The following is a 21,441-nucleotide window of genomic DNA, read 5'->3' as shown; positions in this document are numbered from 1 at the left end:
AACCCTTTAAATCGGGCGGTGGCATACGCCACCTAGCCATGACTATTAACATATTTTGTACTTTGTGGTGGGTGAAATTTCACCCCTGCCTTGATTTTAGCCACCAATCAGATAACCTGCGTTTGGTTATTTCTACCCGCTTAAAGTCTATTTTTCCTTCACTGTCCCTAAACCCCAATGGTATGGTATGGTAAAACTTTATTATTGTCCGTCGGAACGCGCGTCAGCACGTAGCGGGCCGCTCCCACGTCGGCACAGAAAGGCCGAGCCTCTCTGCTGCGTCGCGGGCCCGATGGACAGCCCATAGCTGTGCTTCAAGATCGGGGCTGCTTAGGACAGCCTCCCATTTGGTCGACGTGACATCGTCGCCGTCGTGTAACGCGGGGCACCGCCAGAGCATGTGTTCCAAGTCAGCTAGGTCTGAGCATAGCTCGCAAGCATTGGTCGATTGTATATCTGGGTATATTCTGTGTAACAGTGCGGGGTTAGGGTATGCCCCGACCTGGAGTAATCTGAGTGTCAACGCCTGTGGTCTGTTTAGTTTCCTATGTGGCGGAGGATATCGTCTCCGTCCCATGTAAAAATGTTTCGTAAGTTCGTTATATGAGGAGGGAGGGTCCCGATTGTCCATAACCTCAGCGTCGCGCCACCCGGTAGCTACGCGGTCAACGACTCCTCGCGCAGCTCTGTGGGCCGACTCGTTGAGGTTGGGCGGGGCGCCCTTGATCTGCCCCATGTGTGCAGGGAACCAGATGATCGTGTGCGACTTGATGTCCTTGTCCCGTAGAATGCGCACGACCTGCTCCGAAACGGTGCCCTTGGCGAAAGCTCGTACAGCCGTCCGCGAGTCGCTGTAGATCGTGGTCCTTTTGTCGTCCAGCAGGGTCAGGGCTATGGCCACCTGCTCCGCCACCTCGGCCGACTTCGTTCGAACAGTCGCACAGTTCGTGATTTTCCCATCGTGATCGATGCCCACCGCTACGAACGCCGTCCCGTCTGGGTACCGGGCAGCATCAACAAAACAGCAATCCGGAGCCTCTTCCCGAGCTTTGCCCAGGAGAGCCTTGGCCCTAGCTCGTCTCCGACCCACGTTGTGTTCGGGATGAACGTTGCGTGGAATTGGAGCCACGACAATGCGTTCCCGCTGTTCTCGAGGGAGACCGCAGAAGCGGGAGTCGATTTCCGCCGGAGGAACCCCCAGCTCCCGCAGGATGCTCCTACCCGCTTGGGTGGTGGACAACCTGGCGTACTGCGCCCTCTCCTGCGCTTCCGCGATCTCTTCCAGCGTGTTGTGCATGCCGAGACACATCAGTTTCTCCGAGCTTGTGTACATGGGCAGGCCGAGGGCCCTCTTGATAGTCTTCCTGATCAACGTGTTGAGCTTGTCCCTCTCCGACCTTTGTCAATTGTGCATGGCCGCCACGTAGGTAAAATGACACATTACAAAGGCGTGCACCAGTCTCACAAGATTGTCCTCTCCAAGACCCTGCTGCCGGTTGGCAACTCTCCGTATGAGTCTGATGGCATTATCCGTTTTCTTGGCTAGTTTTGACACCGTCAGGTTATTGGAGCCGTTTGATTCGATCGTCATACCGAGGAACCGGAGGGAGTCCACCCTGGGGATGACACCGTCCTCACTTGTCCGTAGAGTGATGTCGACGTCCTCTACAGGCTTCCAACCCTTCGGTTTGGGCCCCCTTCGCCTGGGCCTGTAAATGAGCAGTTCTGATTTCCGAGGGGAACACCGAAGGCCGGTCGGCTTAAGATATTCCTCCGTTATCTCGATGGCTTCCTGCAACGCAGCCTCCACCCGTCCATCACTGCCTCCGGTACACCAAATGGTGACGTCGTCTGCATATATTGTGTGGTTGATACCCTCGACTTCGGAGAGTCTCCTCGACAGACCGATCATGGTTAGGTTAAACAGGGTCGGGGATATGACAGACCCCTGTGGCGTCCCTCTGAAACCCAGCCTAACCGAGTCCGAAACGAGGTCTCCCGCCCTGAGAGTGGCTTCTCTGTCCGCAAGGAATGATCGTGTGTAGTCGTGGAAGTGCTTGCCCAACCCGAGGCTAGATATCTGGCTCAAGACAAAGGAATGCAAGACGCTGTCAAAGGCCTTCTCCAGGTCTAATCCAAGTATGGCTCTCGTGTCCCTCGTGTTACGGTCAATGACTTGATATTTGATGAGCTTCATGGCATCCTGCGTTGACAGTCCTGCCCTGAAGCCTATCATATTGTGTGGGTAAATATCCCGGTCTTCCAAGTATCGCGAGACCCTGTTTAAGATAGCATGTTCGGCGACCTTGCCAACGCACGAAGTGAGTGAAATCGGTCGGAGGTTATCGAGACTAGGGGGCTTGCCCGGTTTGGGGATGAGAATGGTGGCAGCCCTCCTCCACATCTCCGGTACTTTTCCGTCGTTCCACATCTTGTTGATAACGTCCGTCAGGTACTCCACCGACTTGTCGTCCAAGTTCCTCAATGCCTTGTTTGTAACTCTATCCGGACCCGGGGCCGACCTGCCGTTTAAATCGTGCAGGGCCCGCCGGATCTCCTCGACACCAAACTCCGCATCCAGCTCCGGGTTCGCGACGCCCCCATATTCTGGGATGGGGGACGCCGGACCGGAGGCTACCGGCAAGTACTTCGCGATCAACCTTTCCATAACCTCCTCGTCCGAGGATTCTTGCCTGGCCCCGTGCAGCGCTCTTCCCAGCGTGCTCCGCTGGTTCGACTTGGTGTTGGTCTCGTCCAGCAGATGCTTTAGGAGGTTCCAGGACCCCCCGCTCCGCATCTGGCCGTCAATCGAGTTGCAAACTTCATCCCATTGCTGTCTGGAAAGGACTTTTTTTTTACTTTTTTTATTTACTCTCATACCCACAGCGCCTTTATTTAGGCATTACAGTGGGGGGGTTACATACAACAATGTAAACAGTTTATGGCATACAACAAACAGCACTATACTATACAATACAAAAAAGGCAAGAAAGGGCATCATACAGCTAAATAATAAAGCACTATGTAATGATAGCAAACTATACATTAACTATATACTGTAAAATAATGAACAAAATTTCAAAGAGCATTTGCAAAAAGTTCATTATTAAGTATACCAACCACGGCAGCAGGCAGTCGATTCCATTCTAAAATGGTTTTGGGGAAAAAAGTGCTCTTGAAAAGCTTAGTTCTACAACTGTATTCCCTAACCTTGAGCTCGTGATCTGTTCGTCTGGATATATAATGTGGCGGTAGAATATATTTATTGCGGTCTATTCCGATTTGGCCATAAAATATATTGTGAAAAAGTTTCAAGCGTAATGTCTGCCTTCTTTTTTCTAAAGTGTCCCATTTTAATGTTTGTTTTGCAGTAGTAACGCTAAAGTTTCTCTCATAGTTGCCCATTACATACCGTGCTGCTATATTCTGAACTCTCTCAAGTTTATCTCGGTCGGTACGCGTAGGAGGGTCCCATACGGTGCATCCATATTCTAAAATTGGTCTAATATAGCTTTTGTACAGAAGATCACGAGCCTGCTGGGGAAAGAGTTTCGTATTACGCCGTAGAAATCCTAACACTTTGCATGCCTTTGCTGTAATGAAATCAACGTGCCTGTGCCAACATATGGACGGTGTGAGAAATACACCCAAGTACTTGTACTCGGAAACAGTCTGCAATGGGTAACCGGATAGATAATATACTGCTTCTGGCATACACTTTTTAGTAAAGCGCATGTGGACAGTTTTCTGTGTGTTTATTTGCATGTGTGACTCTCTGCACCAGTTTTGTATTTTAACTAAATCATTTTGCAAAATAACAGTATCGGCAATGCTTGTAATTTCTCTATATATTATCAGATCATCAGCAAACAATCTTACCGAAGAAACAATAGTGTTGGGAAGATCATTTATAAATATTAAGAAAAGTAATGGGCCCAATACCGAGCCCTGGGGGACGCCAGACGTTACGCGGGCCGCACTAGATTTCGCGCCATTTACCAATACATGCTGAAACCGCAAAGAAAGGTATTCCTGAATCCATGCAATTACTTGTTCATTGATATTAAACCAACGTAGTTTACATACAAGTAATGTGTGATCCACCAGGTCGAAAGCTTTTCTAAAATCTACAAACACCGAATCAACACAAGAACGAGCATCCAGTGCACCACAAACTTCATGAACGAATTCTGTTAATTGAGTTGTACAGGAAAGCCCTTGCCTGAAACCATGCTGTTTTGGATTTAGGAGGTTATGATTGGTAATGTGTGCCATTATGTGACTGCACAAGACGTGCTCTAATACCTTGCAGACAATACTTGTTAGAGATATCGGTCTGTAATTGTTGACTAGCTCGCGAGGCCCCGATTTATACACTGGCACAACGCACGCCATCTTCCATTCGTGTGGTAGGACCCCGGTGCTCAATGACTTCGAGTACAGTACCTTTAGAAAGGGTGGGATGAACGACGCACACAATTTGAGAAAAGCGCCCGTCAATCCATCCGGCCCCCCGGCTTTGCTGGAATCTAAACGTTCAAGAAGAGACCGTATTCCACCTTCATCAATAACTATATCATCCATGTTTTCAATAACCTCATTAGCAGACGGATGCGGAATTGCGCTCGAGGCACTGTGCACGAAAATGGAAGCGAAAAACTTATTGAAGCAGTTGGCTTTTTCTAAGCTATTTTCTATTTCCACTCCGTCATGCTGAAGTGATGGAATACATACTTTGTCTTTTCTATTACATTTGACAAGGTTCCAGAACAGCTTTTTCGTTGTTTGAAGCCTAGAAGGTAAAGCGTCAAAGAATTCTTTTTTTGTCTGGCGGATTTTTGTTTGCATGATTTTGGTTATAGTCGCAAGTTGATCGCAAGTTCTGGAAATGGAGTTTCTTTTATATTTCCTGTATATCCTATTCCTTTTACTAGTAAGGCGTCGTAGCTCACCATTAAACCATGGCTTAGATTTAGTACGCTGTTTCGTCTGCACCCACGACGGCACATATTTTTCTTGTATCTCAAGCATTCTTGTTTTAAAAAGGACCCATAACTCATGAACGCCGATTGTTTCAGAAAGTATTTCGAATTCCGGAAGGAATTCCTGTAATGCAAGTCCTATTTCATTCACGTTGGCTTGGCTGTAATTATACATCCTTCTGGCTGTCGAGCTTTGCGTCTTTTCATACGTCAGATTCATTTCACAAACCACAGCTTTATGGTCGCTAATACCTGGCACCACCAAAACTGTCCTAACACAATTTGGCTGATTAGTTAAAATTAGGTCTAAGACGTTATTTTGTCTCGTACCTTCTGTTACAACCTGGGTTAAGGAAAAACTGCTTAGTATCGTGAACAATTCCTTTGCCACTGTAGACGTAGCCCTAATATTTGAAGTTTGCTTATTCCAAGAAAGCTCTGGAATGTTAAAGTCCCCGCCAATGACAAGGTAATCTGTATTGACCGTTTCTATTGTCTTTGAAAAATCAGACAAGACAGTAAGAGAACTTGAAGGAGCCCTATAAAATGAACATACTGATAATGTTTTCCCGTTTGGTAATCGAATCTTACACCATATATCCTCGCAATTTCCGCTGCCGATATCGAGGGCGGAACAAGATAGCAAAGTGTCAACAAGTATAAAGACTCCACCGCCATGACGGTTTCTATCGTTCCTAAAGCATGTGTAGCCGTTTGGAAAGACTTCATTGCTTGTTATTTCATCATCTAGCCATGACTCCGTTCCAAGCACTACACTTGGTTTGGTCATGCGTAGTAGGTTGTCGAAATCATCTACTTTGTTCTTGATACTACGGCAGTTGACAACAAGCAAAGTTACATCTGCTACAGAGCTGCGCATGCGTCATGTCGTTTGCACAACTTGGCCACTACCTTCGTCATATACATATGCTTGCCCGTTTAAAAACAGCTTATCATATTTTAGGTTCACGCGAGCACCATCAAGAGCATTCCTTTTGCCGAATTCCCAAAGAAACTTTCTTTTTCTGCGCACTGCCTCTGAAAAATCTTCTGATATACTAATATTGGATCCTTTTAGTTTCCTTGCGTTGGCTAGAATTGCCTGTTTATCTTTAAACATCGAAAACATTGCAATGAGCGGCCGAGGTTTATTGGCCTGGGACCGGCCAAGTCTGTGTGCCCTTTCAATCTGCACTGGCGTTAGTCCTAAACGTGACACGATTTCTTGTACTTTTTTCTCGGAGACAGCGGGCAGTTCACGACTTTCGCTGTCAGGGACACCATAAAATATCAGGTTACATCGCCTGCTGCGGTTTTCCAAGTCGTCTATTTTACGGGATAAGTCCTTCACCGTGCTGTGAGTATCTTCAGTTTTCTTCCTACATTCAGTAACGGCTCCTCTTAGGTTTGCGAGCTGTGTTATTGCACTTTCCACAGAATCTATTCGCGACTTCAGCTCTTCTATAGCTATTTGACCTTGGTTCTGCGATGTTTCGATAGCCTGTAATTTGGCCTTTATTTCTTTTTGGCCATCCAAAATTAGATTCAGTGTTTCAGCAGTAGTTGGGCCAGGATTTAGCTCTACGTCACCGCACAGGAATAAAAGCAAAAAATAGAACGCATATCTTCGCAGTAAAAAGAAACGACGTTTGGCATGACAACGCACAGCACGGTACTCTGAATGCAAACTTGAACTACGGGGCGTAACCGGCACCATGAATACGTGAAAGGTGAAAGTCTCATTCGAATGATCACCAACCTGCGTTAGCAGAAGAAAATGCGTGAGTGGCACAATCATGCTGGTGCCGGCCTCACGCCCCGTTGATGCACTGATCCAGTCCGCCTTTTGTACATCGTAGACACGGCCTTCATCCACCCAAGGTTCGTTGACCAATAGTTGGCTCTGTCCAAACATGTTAGCCGGGCACACATCGAAGTCGCTGCCACCGTAGCTTGCGTGCTCTACCCTGGATGCCGTAGCCATTGATGTGCGACACTCTGCGTCTGCGCTGCCATTGCGATGAGGAGGCTGTGCGTCGGTGCAGTAGATAACCTGCGTTAGCAGAAGAAAATGCGTGAGTGGCACAATCATGCTGGTGCCGGCCTCACGCCCCTTTGCAGTGCTCTTCGATGCTTCTGTTGACCTCGGCAATCTTCTTGCGGAGCCTTCGATTGAGCCGCTGACCCTTCCATCTGGCCAGAAGGGACTGCTTGGCCTCGAGTAGGTGTGCCAGCCTGCTGTCCATCTTCTGTACCGGGAGGTCTGTGCTAACCTCTTTGGTCGCGCCCTCAATGTCCTCACGAATCTCAATGCTTTGAAAAAATCAGTCCCGTTGCTTTGCACTGTAGGGTTAAGCCCTTTACAGAAAAGTATGAGGTGTTCAGCCGCTTCCTCTTCTTCTCCACACGCACCGCACAAGGTGTCTATACCTTGTTACTTGACTCGGTACATCTTAGTCCGCAATACTCCCGTCCTGGCTTCAAACAACAAAGAGCTTCCCCTATTATAGATATTTTCTTTCGAAATTTCTTGCTTGAAAGTTCTGTATGTTCCCAGTGCTGATTTCGTCTGCATCCCTGTTTTCCACAGACCCCTCTCTGTTTCTTTAACTTTTTTCTTAACCGCTGTTCCCTGGTTTGCACCCCTCCTGCAGTCTAAATATTTGACAATTTTCTGAAGTGAATGCAAGCGTGAGCGCCGCCTTGCGGCTGCATCTGAAACGCTCACACGAGCGGCTGGGCCTTTGGCACACTTGTAACCACTGTAGTAATGGTGCTTCTTGTAGAAAGCCCGTGAAATTCAAAAACGTTAGTCGGCCATTTTTAAAAGTGATCTACACCTTTCGTATTGGCACTATCTTAGTGAAAGCAATATTTAAAAAGTTAGGCGATTAGTTCATACCAATTGAGTTTTCAAAACGAAAAAAAAAATACCACAGACTAGGACACGCGAACCTCAACACCACTCAGTTGGTTTGAGCTTCCTAGCACACTCCTTCGTATTTAAAACATTGGCTACATTTAGCTGTGACACCCTGTATATATATATTGTAATGAACGGAGACACAGAGACAGCACCCGTTCCTGGGCCGGCTGTTCTAATCTCTGCCCACTTCCTCTTTTTTTCTCGTTCGCCCCCTAGCGCCCGGTGTCCGAGCGCCCGAGCCCAAGTGCATGTCTTCATCTTTACACTCGGCCACGCTGCTGAAGATAGCTCTGGCAGTTGTGAATGCGCGCTGATGCTGGAAAATCATTGTATAGTCGTCGTCGGAAGTAGTCAAGGCCGTCCAGCGCGCAACCAACTCCTCGGGGGGTCGGCACTGACTATTGCGCTCTGGTCGCAGGTCTTGCCGTCGATTGTCCTGCCGCTCAGCGTTGTAGGTTTCGGGTGGGGTTGGGGAGATTCCCTTGGAGGGTGCTCCGTTGATTTTTGTGGGTGGTGCTGCCGGTCTTCCCCTCTTCTCCTCAGGCTTTCGGGGACTGTCAGAGGGGTGGCTTGGGAGGCTGTCCGCGGGTGGTGGTGCTCTGAGTGGCTGGAGGGCATGGTCGGAGCCATTCTGGGGCGGCGCTTCGTTGCGGTGGCCGCTGTGCCTTGGGCGCCGCGCTGACCCTGGAAAGAGCGCCTTGACGCCTGCGTGGATGCTGCGCTTGACGGCGACGGCCCCGGCGGATGCGTTCGCGGAGGTGGGCGACCATGGTGGTGGATGGCTCTGGTCAATGGCCGCTGACGCTTGCCTCAACACCGGGTCGTGATCTCTGGTGGCAGGAGTCGGGGCTGAGGGATTGCCACCGCCACTGCTGCTGGAACCATGGGGTGTTGGGACTGGTTGCTGCTGGGTACTGGAGGATACCGGGGCGCTGCGGCTGCTCCCCTGGTGCAGTGGTGGCTTCGGGCGGAGCGGACCTGCGCGCGGCTGCTGCTGCGGCCCGAGGAGGGTGATTGCGGGACTCTGGGAAGGTCGGTCCGGGCCCTCGTCGGGTTCTCGCTGCTTGACACGTGGGCCTAACGTCGTCTCGTAGACGGGCTGGCGGGCCATCTCATTGGTGGATGGCGCCGACGACACACTATTCATGGCTGACCGTTCAGCGTCTGTGTCCACAGCAGGACATAAGTCATCGATTTTATCAACGTGCACTTGAAGTAGTGGTAGCTCGCACGTCTCGTAGTAAGCCCGGTTGTGGTTCTCTTGTGGGGAGTCTGCGGGGTCGTTGCATTGGCACCTGCCGCGGAACGTTGTAGAGCCTTGTCTAGATAGAGGATGCAGGTCCCGCGAGGAGCCTGTATTCAGCGTAGCTAGAGCCTGCCGGCGTCGTCCGCTTTCTTGTAGCTCGGCTGCTTTACGAGAAAAAACTTCTGCTGTTGTTTCGAGGGGTTGGGCCGCCAAAATGGCCCCATGTATGGGATTTAGCAGTCCATCCAGTACGTATTGCCGAGCCGTAGGAGAAGGCCAGGTCAGGCTGCATGCGCCGAGGAGCCTTAATTTGTCATAACTGTAGACGACGACATCTTCAGATGGGCCTTGGCGTCGAGCGCGCATCCGCATAAATCGATCATCGTATGACGAAGCAAGGCTCCCGAAAACTGTTAGCAGTGCTTCTGACCACTCACGCCATGACCGGTACGTATGACCGTTGTACCTGTTCCACGCTTCGGCGGCTTCACGAAGCCTTCCCTCGGCATACGAACGTTTGGCACCGTCGGACCAACCGTGCCTGTCGCCCAAGGAGTCGGCAATCTTCAGCCATTGCGCAGGATCGTCTTGGAACCCACGAAACTCAGGAAGTGCTAAGTCGCACACAGGAAGCCGCATACCATACGCGGTAGCGGATGTCAGAATCTTGGCGGCGTCTTCAAACCGTCGTGACAGTGTTGAGATGGCTCGAGTTATATCAGCCATGGTTCCCGGTGCCAAACCGGGCGAGGAACCAGGGGCGGAAACCGCGCACACTGAGGCGGCGGCAGCGGCCGCAGTACTCGGGCCAGCTGGACCACTGGCCAAGGGAGCGTGGACGGCATCCTTTGAGCCAGGGCTGGTGGCGGCCGCGGTACTCACTGCAGCCGGAAGCATGGCCAGGGGAGCGTGAACAGCATCCCTTGCTGGCTGAGAGGTCGATGTTGTGGGGCCGGGATGAAGGGCATGGGAAGCGTGGACGGCGTCCCCTGGCCGCAGAAGGAACGTACGACGGCGAGGATCCATGTCTAAGGCAGCGTGGACGGCATGCCTTGGCGGATCGGACCTTGACGTAGTCCCAGGCGCGGCATCTATGCGAAGGGAAGCGTTGATGGCGTTCCCTCGCCGGAAGGACCCTGGACGGCGAGATGCCGGAGGACGCAAGGCCTCCGCAGGACGGTGCTTAAGGCTGAAGCCCCTTAAGACTTGGCGTTCGCCGGCTGCGCCATTGTGATGATGATGATGATGATGCCTCAATACTTGGCACAACCCACTGAGGGGGATAGGCCACGAACCGGGTGGTATTATGATAGAAATTTGAAATAAATTAATTTATAAATACATAAGTATAAGAATAAAAATAAATGAGTAATTCAAAATGAGAAATAAAGCAATAATAAAAGAATTTAGTAGTGTTTACTAAGTTAGTCAGCCTTGCCTGAATAGGAATAGTAATATGAATTTAATAATAAATTAAATACAGCAAAGGAAATACGTAGATTTTGAATAATAATAATAATAATAACATAATTGTGGTTTTATGACTTTACTTTTTGAATTTGCTAAAGCTATAATTTATTGAAGGATAAATAAAGCAATCGCGCAACAATGGGAAAATATTAATAAGGCAATCTTTTTGTGTCACATAAAAAGTTATAAATGGCTCGGCAAACATTCCCGTGGCCATATCCTAACACCGTGGCTCCAAGTGAGAGTAAAACTGAACTGCTTAACGGCAGTCCTAGATTACGAAGTGGGATTTCTAAACATCGTTGTCGATGATTAGAAAACCGCCGACAGGATAGTAAAAAGTGATCAATAGATTCTGGTTCATTGCAGAGGTAGCATAATGGTGATGCCGCCAGACCACATCTGTGCAAGTAAAAATTTAGTTGTGGAATACGGCAACGCAGTCTTGTCAGTGTTACTTCGAATTGCCGGTTGGGACACCACTGTCGATTCCAAGAATAATTTAGATGTATAAAGTCTGTTGATTTTGCTAGTGCGAGGCTTTTCTTGTCTTCAGTCAAAGCAAACTGCCTATATCTGGCTGCAGTGATATACGCAGTTGCCGGCAGCACAGATATCGCCGGACCCTTTAAAGAAGCTCGTGCTAAAGAATCAGCTATTTCATTAAGTTGGATGTCTCGGTCTGCGCCATTGTAATGATAATCTCTGCCCACTTCCTCTTTTTTTCTCGTTCGCCCCCTAGCGCCCGGTGTCCGAGCTCCCGAGCCCAAGTGCATGTCTTCATCTTTACAATATATATATATTGTGAGCGCATTTTGGGCATGTCGTCGTCATCTGTACATACGACTCATCATCTTTTGTCTCGTGCGGTGCTTCGTCTCTGCCTCGGGCGGCTGCTCGGAACTACAGGCATCGTATCGGTCGACGTCTCACAATATATATATATATATATATATATATCCAAAAGCCATAGAGTTCAGAAGCATGCCGGCATGCCTCCCATGCAGGATGTCCCAGGCGATGCCCAGGTAGGACCAACGTTTATAGATCTATAAACGTTGGGTAGGGCACTGTAGCCAAGGTATCTCTCAGGTAGAATGTACTGTATCCCAGGAGATGCAAGGTCGAGTGGACCGAACGGCGCTCTCCCGTGTGGAAAAATGTGCGAGGGCGCTGCGAGCAAACTGGATTAATTTAGATGGTACCTTCGGCTTCTAGCCACTGTACTTCGGCTGAGCCACCTTGGCTATTCTAGGCACTGTACCGTTATGGTGGCTGTGCAGCGGAAATGACGCCAAACACCGCCAGAGTTTCACGTTTCAGACGAGCGTGCGAGCCATCAAACGATGGATGGATGGATGGATGGATGAGGCTGAACCCTTTAAATCGGGCGGTGGCATACGCCACCTAGCCATGACTATTAACACAATTTGTACTTTGTGGTGGGTGAAATTTCACCCCTGCCTTGATTTTATCCACCAATCAGATAACCTCTGTTTGGTTATTTCTACCCGCTTAAAGTCTATTTTGCCTTCACTGTCCCTAAACCCCAATGCTTTGAAAAAATCAGCCCCGTTGCCTTGCACTGTAGGGTTAAGCCCTTTACAGAAAAGTATCAGGTGTTAAGCCGTTTCCTCTTCTTCTCCACACGCACAGCACAACGTGTCTATACCTTGGTACTTGACTCGGTACATCTTAGTCCGCAATACTCCCGTCCTGGCTTCAAACAACAAAGAGCTTCCCCTAAAATTATCGTAGATATTTTCTTTGGTAATTTCTTGCTTGAAAGTTCGGTATGTTCCCAGTGCTGATTTCGTCTGCATCCCCGTTTTCCACAGACCCCTCTCTGTTTCCTTAACCTTTTTCTTAACCGCTGTTTCCTGGTTTGCACCCCTCCTGCAGTCCAAATATTTGATTGACAGTTTTCTGGTCAGCTTCCTCCATTTTGTATCAACATTCCTCATGTACAAATAACTGAAAACTCTCCTTGCCCACCGCTTTTCTGCCATTTCTCTCAATCGCTCCACAAATTCTATCTTGCTGCTGGCTTCCCTGCCCTCGAATGACGTCCATCCCATGTCACCCTGTACCCCCTGATTTGGTGTATTTCCGTGTGCTCCCAGAGCCAGTCTACCTACCCCTCGCTGCTTAACTTCCAACCTTGCTCGAACCTCTGATCTCATGCACAGGACTGCATTGCCGAAAGTCAAACTAGGGACCATCACCCCTTTCCAAATCCCTCTCACCACTTCGTACCTATTGTAATTCCACAGTGCCCTATTTTTCATCACAGCTGCATTTCTGCTACCTTTAGCCGTCACATATTTTTCATGTTCCGTTAGGTACTCAGCCCCATTGTTTATCCACACTCCAAGATATTTGTACTTATCCACCACCTCCAGCGTAACCTCCTGTATCCTATGCTCGCTGCCCTGATTATCATTAAAAGTCATGACTGCCGATTTTTCTTTACTAAACTTCAAACCTAAGCTATCTCCCTCTTTACCACAGATGTCCATTAATCTCTGCAAGTCTTCCTTGCTGTCAGCCATAAGTACAATGTCATCTGCATACATCAGCCCTGGTAATGACTGTTTAATCCATTCTCCTTGCTTGAAATAGGAAAGGTTGAAGCCAAGTCCGCTCCTCTCTTAATTTTTTCTCTAATCCTTGTAAATACAGCATGAACAACAGAGGTGACAGAGGGCACCCCTGCCTAAGCCCCTGCTGTATCTCTATAGGCCCAGATACCTTGTTTTCCCATTTTATAAGCACCTTCATCTTCCACCTCTAGAGTGCCCAGTATGTCCCACAAATCCTTTTGGATTACACTGTCATAGGCTCCCTTGATATCCAGAAAGGCAAGCCATAGGGGCCTGTGCTCCTTTTCTGCTATTTCAATACACTGTGTCAATGAGAACAGATTATCTTCGGATTAGAACAGATTAGAAACGGGAGTTTGTGACAGCGCCCTCTGCGAGATACATGCCGAATTCGAAGTTCAGCAGACGACGCTTTATTACATAGGCCACTTATCACTGGTCTCGCCGTGATTTGCTGACCTGAACAAGGTCAAACATTTTATTGATGACAAATGCTTGAAATATGAAGCGTTTTTGAACTGAAAAGAAGCGACGGAAACGAAAGTTACAGCATCAAAGTCATAAAGTGATGCTGCAGCTTCATACCTCATCATCGTAGGACGCTGCTAGATCGGTGATGAAATTGTTCACCTTCGACGGCTGCTCTCGTCAGCGCTCCTGATTAGCAGCGATGATCGACTGCGTTCTCTTCATTGACCGATTACCTACTAGATTCTAGCATCAAAAGTAGTTTCGTGCTAGTCATGCAGAGACGCGGCTTCCATCGCCACCGCCTGTTCCAAAATGGCGCCTGAATTGAGCGGCCCGCTTTTCGTCGTCTGCTGCCGCGCGCTGCTCGATGGGATCACACCGCGCTCCACCGTCGATCCCGCGGTGGCACGGTGACGCGCACTCGTGTCGTGCTCGCCCCGCCGAACGTGCGCCACCACACGCGTGGCGCCCAGATGAACGTGCGACACCACACGAGTGCACTGAAAACAGCACGAGTGCCGTCAGCCGAACGTACCAAGAGTTGCTGTATATGCTCCCTACGGGCACTGTACTACGGGAGGGGGCATTACTGCATTGGGGCGGCAAATTCAACGTACTTTCGCTGCGGGCGCCGAGGCCGAATGCGCATAGTACGCTTCCAGTATGCTCTTAAAATAGTGCCGTATTTCAACTGCAAATTCATGTTTACACCATTTTGCCAAACATATATATATTTGAGGCATGGATTATACAACACGACGTGTTCAATTTTCTGTCACTCACACGGCGGCAGGCAATTGCCAGAACTAACACACGCGCTAACAAATCTACGTCATCGGAAGTCGTGGAACCCGAAAATAAAGATAAGACAGATGTTCAGAAATTACCAAAGGAACTTCTTGATGCACAGGTACACTCGAAAGAGCGCCAAAAAGCCCCTACAAGGCAACTTTTGCCCAAAGGCACCTTGACGCAGATGCGAAGGAATGACATCGAGGTCAAATGTCACGGCACGATTGATACACCAGAGATATAGAAAACTTTCGTCCAAGAGCACCGTATGAAAGAACGACAAAACACGGGACCGGACAATAGTTTGCCCAGTGCCACCTTATCACGGCTAGTGAGAGACATGTAACCGAAGCTAAGCAACAACGCGAAGCTGGATTACGCGACTCATTCGATATTCAATGGCAGCGGTTCGAAGTACTGCTGGAGCGTATGCAGAGCGCTATCATGACTTTGCAGCAAACGATGGGCCAACTGGCAGCTCGTATTCTAGCGCTAGAGAGACAGACAACCCCGCATGCCTACTGTAGCGAGTCTCGAATAAACAGGAGGTGAACCAAGGTTAATGGCTAACCGGTAGTCGCAGTACAAGCTCAAACATGAATCGGCCCCATGACACCATTCATCACCCAACGCATTTATTGCAGTGGAACTGTCGGAACTCCACTCTCGCACACGCAGAACTCTACTTGCGTCTACAACGTAACCGAATTCCCGTGATCCTAGGATCACGGGAATTCGGTCACTCCACCAACACTGCACTTGATTGGCTACCACAAATACCTCCAACCTATAGTATACCACGCAAGCTGAAAGGCCGCCTCGCCTCGCCCCGAAAGAGGAGACCTTTGAGGCAACCAACCCAGAGGTTGATGGGGCCATTCTTGGATGGCCACCAGCCGCCAATCGGGCTGGTGTCCTAACCACGGCCACACTCTCTGTGCTGGGGCGCTGCCCCCTTACGTACCGCATCAGCATACCCTACGTTATGGGGGAATGAGAAGTGTCTTCGAGCTTCCTTGAAGGAGATGCTTTCTTTTACTTTTACAGGGATGATTTCCTTTTCTCTTTTCCATGCGGGACAAGATCAGGAGCAAGCTGCGTGGTCGCCGTAGCAGTTCGCGCAATGTATACTGTGTCATCGCTGCTGTCTGAGGGGTGATCATGGTCACCACACTTCGCACATTTGGTGGCCTCGGCAGCTTTGTGAACCGTAGACATGTTGACATTTGAAGCACCTTCGAGGGCATAGGATGTACGGCCTGACGCGTATCTTAATGCATCCTACCTCGATGGTATCGGGCAGAACACTGGATTCGAATATTAGTATGAAATGTTTAATTGAAATTTGTTTTCTCTCCTCAACGTTATTCGTTGGATATTAATACGTTCTCGTCTCTCCACCCTTCTAGAAGCACTTCGTCAATCAGTTCAATAAAGTCGCCTTCTGAAATGACAACTCGAACAGTGTTCATTGTGCGGCGTACTTTTGGTCACGGTCACCGGGACGTCCCTAAGTGACACTATAGGTTTGAAAGCTTTCCGTACTGCTTCTTGATGCTTCTTCTTTGTACTCGTGTTGCTCAAGCGCGGTTACGACACGCAAGGTTAGCCTTTGCCGCCTGGAAATTTGGAAGTGAGGAAAAGCGAATAAAAGACAGGAAAGATGTAAAAGAGAAAGAAAATGGTTGGAGAGGGAGGACAGGAAATGACTGACGATTTCCCCCGGGTGTGTCAGCCCGGGGGTGCCGTCTACGTGAAGCGGAGGCCAAAGATGTGTGTTGCCTCCGCCGAGGGGCGATAAAGGTCCAAACACCCGGAATTGGCTCAACCCCCAGGATCTCCTTTGCCCCGGACACGGCTAAGCCGCGCACGGCTACACGCGGGAGGGTCCAAACCCCCTGTGCTTGGGTCCGTGGGGTCGCAACACACCAAACGCCTACTTACGCAGGCGCCCCTGCGGGGAGTACAAAGGGGTAAACTTGTGCAAGATATCATTATCATCATCATCATCATGGAGCCCGCCGGCCGGCGGCGGTGTAACTTGAACTCCGAGTAAAACCGTCCGTGCGCGTAGGTGTGCGTGGGAAGAAAAAACAAAAGAGGGGCGGCTACGCATCCAGCGAGACGCCGCATTCCAGTGTGCCTGCCTTACTTTTACTTAAATAAATGTTTGACAACTGCCTAGAACGTGTGATGAGATGTTGGTCGAAATGAAAAAAAAAAAAAAACACCATGATTTATAGTGATAGAATCGAGCATTTGGTTCGCAATCTAAGGGCTTATAATTTTAAATTGATGCAGAAAGTCGCAAAAAACAGTGACGATTGGCGGTGAATCCTTGGTACTTATGTAGAGAGAGAGAGAGAGAGAGAGAGAGAGAAATCACTTTATTCTGCGATAAAAAAATGCATCGACGCCCTCAGTCCAGGGCGTCGCTTGCGGCGTGCTTCAGCGCTAGGCCGATGAAGCACGCCGCGATTCCACCAACGATTCCTTGCGATTCCGCAAGGAATCGTTGGTCGTGAAGGGTGGTTGCGGCGGTCAGCCACTCGGAGGAAGGGGTAGGTGGGAGGGATGAAGGTTTGGGTAAGGGGGGTAGTTTTGGATGGCATTGCCATAGGATATGTGATGTGTTGGGAGGATAGGCACCCCAATGGCTACAGCGAGGGAGGTCTTCAGTAAGTATGCCTTGGAGGAGGTGTTTCCTTGCTGGAGTGAGCAGGGTGTTCGTCTGGGCTTATTTGTCAGATGAGTGTGCCCTGTGTTCTTGTAAGGTTTTGGTGTAGCTTAGGGTATATCCTGCGCTCGTCCCTAAATGGGTGCAATTGTGGCGGAGGCGTTGGTGAGATGAATAGATTTGGTCGGGGGATGTTGGGAGCCTGGAGTATCATATCGCAGGCAAGCAGATTAGCTCGTTCATTCCCCAACATCCCCTCATGACCAGGAATCCAGACAATCTCTACCTGCCGATGGAGACATTATTGTAACTGTTGCGTGATATGTTTAGGTGAGTCGTCATGTCTGAGTTTTCTACATGCTGACATTGAATCAGTAAATATGATGGGTGTAGTGATGAGTGTTACTGGGAGATGTATCGCTGCTACTACCGCTTGTAGTTCTGCTGTGGTCGTATCAGTGTTTGAAATTAATTCACTGTGTATCGTCCGAAGTGTGTGATCTACCACCGCTATAGCAGTGCCTTTGTCTTGAACACTAGCATCTGTATAGTAATATGTGCCGTGTGGGTTGCGTCCTATGTATCTTTTGAAGTATGCTACTCGCTGTGTCCGCCTAGCCTTATTAATCACGGGGTGCATGTGTCTGGGTAGTGGTGCGATCTTCAGCAGTGACCTAGTTTGCGGTGAAAGTGTGGCTGGTACGGGTATGAGTGATGGTCGAAAGCCCACACTGTGAAGTATGTGTCTACCCTGCGCAGTCTGTTGGAGTCGGAATTCTTGCCTCCGTTTGTGAATGGTGATTTCGGTGATGGTATTGTAGATGTAGAGCTAGCTTGCTAGTCAATGAAATTACTTTATGTAAGTCGACTGTTATTAAGCACGACATACTAACAGTTTAAAATCGCAGTTTTGTGTCACACAAGCGTTTGCGCTTTCTTCTATGCGTATTACGAACTAAAAAAACAAAAAAAAAAACAAAAAAATGGCAGATCCCACGCCCTGTGGGAATCGATGTTATGCAAAGCAGTGTGCGGGGAGCCTACCAAGTTAACTAAACGACCATGAGAGCACGGAGACGTAGGCAGCTGTTTCGTGACCTACATGACACGCATGTCACGGCATTCATGTCATGACCTATCATTTATGTTCGTCATAGACTCTTGTCATACTGTGCTAATTTTGGCACATACCAAGTTAACAAAACGACCATGAGAGCACCCAGACCTAGGCGGCTGTTTCGTGACCTACATGGCACGCATGTCATGACCTATCATTTATGTTCGTCATACACTCTTATATACTATGCCAATTTTGGTTCATACCAAGTTAACGAAACGACCATGAGCTGTTTCATAATCTACATGACACGGATGTCATGACATTCATGTCATGGCCTATCATTTATGTTCTTCATACACTCTTGGCATACTGTGCCAAGTTAACGAAACGACCATGAGAGCACTATGACGTAGGCGGCTAGATACTCTCAAAGTGGCAAATGTTGGCCAAGAAATGCGCATATAAAAGTTCACTCTGACGAGCGCCACTGCCTTGACGGCAATGAGTGAAGCGGCAGAATCGTGGCGTCCCTCATTGCATGGCGGCGCGTGTGTGCATTCATACGCGCGCGAGTTAGCCAGTGGTTTACCCCGAGTTCTGTGGTCTCTCTCTGTGGGAATCGAAATGCCATCAACCAATGGTGCCATGAATGGGCACCAGCACTGCAATATTAACACTACTGACATATCCTACCACCTTGCCTTGGCTTAAAAAAAAAAAATCAGGCGCCATTCCACTGCTGTGAAGGTGGATTACCAGCGAAGCAGTTTAGCACACGACATAGAGGTGATCGACACAGAACTTAGATCAAGGGTATGAACAAATTTTTTATTGGGCGGTGACGGCGGTCATCCGAAAGAAAGACACACGCACACACACTTTTATTTTGATCGGCGGTCTTGATCGGCGGCTTACATTCGTGTGGAAGACTACCGTCACCTCGGGAAGCCGGAAGAAACTTGACACGCGCGACGGGATCGCCACGCCGGGAGAGCGGACGGAAACTAGGCATACAAGCGCTTGGAACGACGACAAAGAGAGGGCGGTGCGAGCGTCCTTCCGAAGGGCAACGTCCTTGTATAGTGCGTTGATGGCTAAATCTCGAAGACGGTGCACGCGCACAGTAAAGCAGCTAACGGCAAGCCATTCCACTTGCTGCTGTACTTCTAAAGCTGTTCATTGTACTCTAAGCAACCACTCTTATTCTAAACTTTTTTAACGCACTGGTAACGCTTTCTGGAAACATTTCTTTAGATTTATAACCCGCGTGCTTTCGAGTCGGTGTCGGGTTGAGGTCGTGCTAAATGAAACTTGCGAAGATGCTATAGCAAGATAAACGACGGGACGAAGCGGTAGAAGCTATAAACAGAGTGACACAACTAGTGAAATGGATTCGAAAGCCATGCAGGTTGTAGCACATTCAAAATTACCCGCACCCCGTGCCCAGCGGTGAGGATGTGTAACCGGTGTATCGGTGACCACAACTGAGCGCTGGTTTATTGCGCGTATGCTTTTTATTGTGCTGGGGCAGTCGAACTTATCACTCGCGAACCTGTAGGCCGGCGTGCTTTCGGCCCAGGCTGGCGAATATCTGGTCCATGGTGGTGTCGCTGACGTAGAAAAGGTGGAACTTGCGTCTCCGCTTGATGTACAGCAAGCGGTCGAACATCTCGCCGAGGCTGGCCTGCGTCTCGGCGATGCGAAACTCGAGCTGACCCTCGTAGCAACGCTCCAGCGTGCACGTCGGGAAGTGTTCAATCATTTCGATTGCGATGAAGCGCTGGTGGTCCACGTCGTACTTGCGGTCAGGGTACGTGTATATGACGATGGTCGTGCCGCGGCAATACTTATCGCTCAGATCCTTCAGCGAGCCGAGGCACTCGATGCGCCCTAGAACGAGGAAAACTTCTCAGCACCCTCGAACGGTTTAGATTACGCGCCTTGGGTTGTCAGTTACGTTAGCATCGCGCTGACATCCGCGACCTCTTTCCGTACCAGAAACAGCTGCTTTTCTATTTTGGCAGCTATACAAGCCCTGACGGAGACCGTATACGAATTTTCCTCTGGAGCATTGTTCTGCAAATTGCCTGGCTTGTTTCTTGAAACAATAAGTGCCGCCCAAATCCGCACCTAAACGAGGCTTTTATTGTATTCTGAAATAATGCTTATGGTCCAAGAATTTTCGGAAAAAGCACTTCTGCACATTCAGTGGTCAACTTTTTCTGCTGCGGAGCGCGATTGTCCCCATTTCAACGGAAGCGACATCAATATAGCCCCTTAACATTTTTTTATTAGACTTTCCCAATTGTGAACATTCTTTAAGATGTGTTAATACGAAGGTGAAGCATTTCTTTGTTAGAGTGAAGTCCATCCCAACATGCGGCCTTTTGAGGCTAAGAAATCGCTTCCGAGAGCTGGTTGGCCGGACTGCGCATGAAGCTCGCAAACTGCGTTACGGCCGGGGTGTAGTTCTGACCACACGTAGAAAGTCTACCGCCGTGTTGCTCTTCAGAACCGACCCATGAACGCCTTATGAGCAAATAATGTCGAACACGTGGCTGCATGAAAGCGGGCGGAATGTTAAAAATATTAATAAAATTATGGGGTTTTAACTGTGAAAACCACGATCTAGTTACGAGCATTGTCGTATCGGGCGACTTGGGATTGAATTTGACCACCTGTAGTTCGTTAACGCGCACATATATCTAAGTAGATGAGCGTTCTTGCATTGCGCCCCCATTGTTGGTATTTTATACCAGAGCCTGGGCGACAACTCAACAGACTTCAGCAATTCTAGCCGTACAGGCTCGCCACAGAGCAGGAAATGCTCTACGTTTACTGGTTCAGTTCAAGAGGTCTGAAGACCGGACAGAGCTTCAACATGCAACATGGGGATGAAAGCGGTGCCAAAAGAGGGCATGTATATAGCGGCCAGACACGAGGATCCGAGTAAGAGATATATTTACGGCGAAGAGATATATTTACAAGTATATAACCGTTCAAGAGGACAACGTGGACAATTCACGGCGCTGCTGGCACGCGATGACATCACCGAAATCAAAATGCTCCACTGATGTCGGCTATGCTCAAAGGTGGACGAGTTGCGTGCATGCCAGAAAGACACACAGACATGGTATGGCGTGCATGCCATGTCTGTTAATGTAAAACAGCCCGAGGGGGGAAGCACTCACCGATTCACGCTGCTAAATACAAA

The 21,441-nt window shown here is 49.0% G+C and overlaps 3 protein-coding genes across 3 annotated transcripts in view; all 3 read right to left on the bottom strand.

Annotated features, from left to right (window-relative positions):
• Positions 1-1,665: 1,665 nt before the first annotated feature.
• Positions 1,666-2,797, bottom strand: LOC119432848 (uncharacterized). Its single transcript, XM_037700000.1, has 2 exons — positions 2,365-2,797; positions 1,666-1,709 (listed from the first exon to the last, which is right to left on the bottom strand). Exons 1-2 carry the CDS (start codon positions 2,795-2,797, stop codon positions 1,666-1,668), a joined length of 477 nt encoding a protein of 158 aa, XP_037555928.1.
• A 4,290-nt stretch (positions 2,798-7,087) lies between these two features.
• LOC119432847 (uncharacterized) lies at positions 7,088-9,880 on the bottom strand. The gene is made up of 3 exons (XM_037699999.1): positions 9,592-9,880; positions 8,334-9,072; positions 7,088-7,295 (listed from the first exon to the last, which is right to left on the bottom strand). The coding sequence occupies exons 1-3, from the start codon at positions 9,878-9,880 to the stop codon at positions 7,088-7,090; spliced, it is 1,236 nt and encodes a 411-aa protein (XP_037555927.1).
• A 4,084-nt stretch (positions 9,881-13,964) lies between these two features.
• LOC125941356 (retinal-specific phospholipid-transporting ATPase ABCA4-like) overlaps positions 13,965-21,441 on the bottom strand; it is a 67,348-nt gene continuing 59,871 nt past the window's right edge. The window contains exons 16-17 of the mRNA XM_049658417.1: positions 19,780-20,117; positions 13,965-14,198 (exon numbers count right to left, since the gene is read on the bottom strand). Coding sequence (XP_049514374.1) covers positions 13,965-14,198; positions 19,780-20,117 — 572 coding nt within the window. The remainder of the gene's footprint in view (positions 14,199-19,779; positions 20,118-21,441) is intronic.

Source organism: Dermacentor silvarum, chromosome 11, assembly GCF_013339745.2.
Source record: "Dermacentor silvarum isolate Dsil-2018 chromosome 11, BIME_Dsil_1.4, whole genome shotgun sequence".
NCBI classification, from domain to species: Eukaryota; Metazoa; Arthropoda; class Arachnida; order Ixodida; family Ixodidae; genus Dermacentor; species Dermacentor silvarum.
The sequence above is the reverse complement of the archived record's forward strand: the minus strand, read 5'-3'. Positions and strand labels throughout refer to the sequence as shown.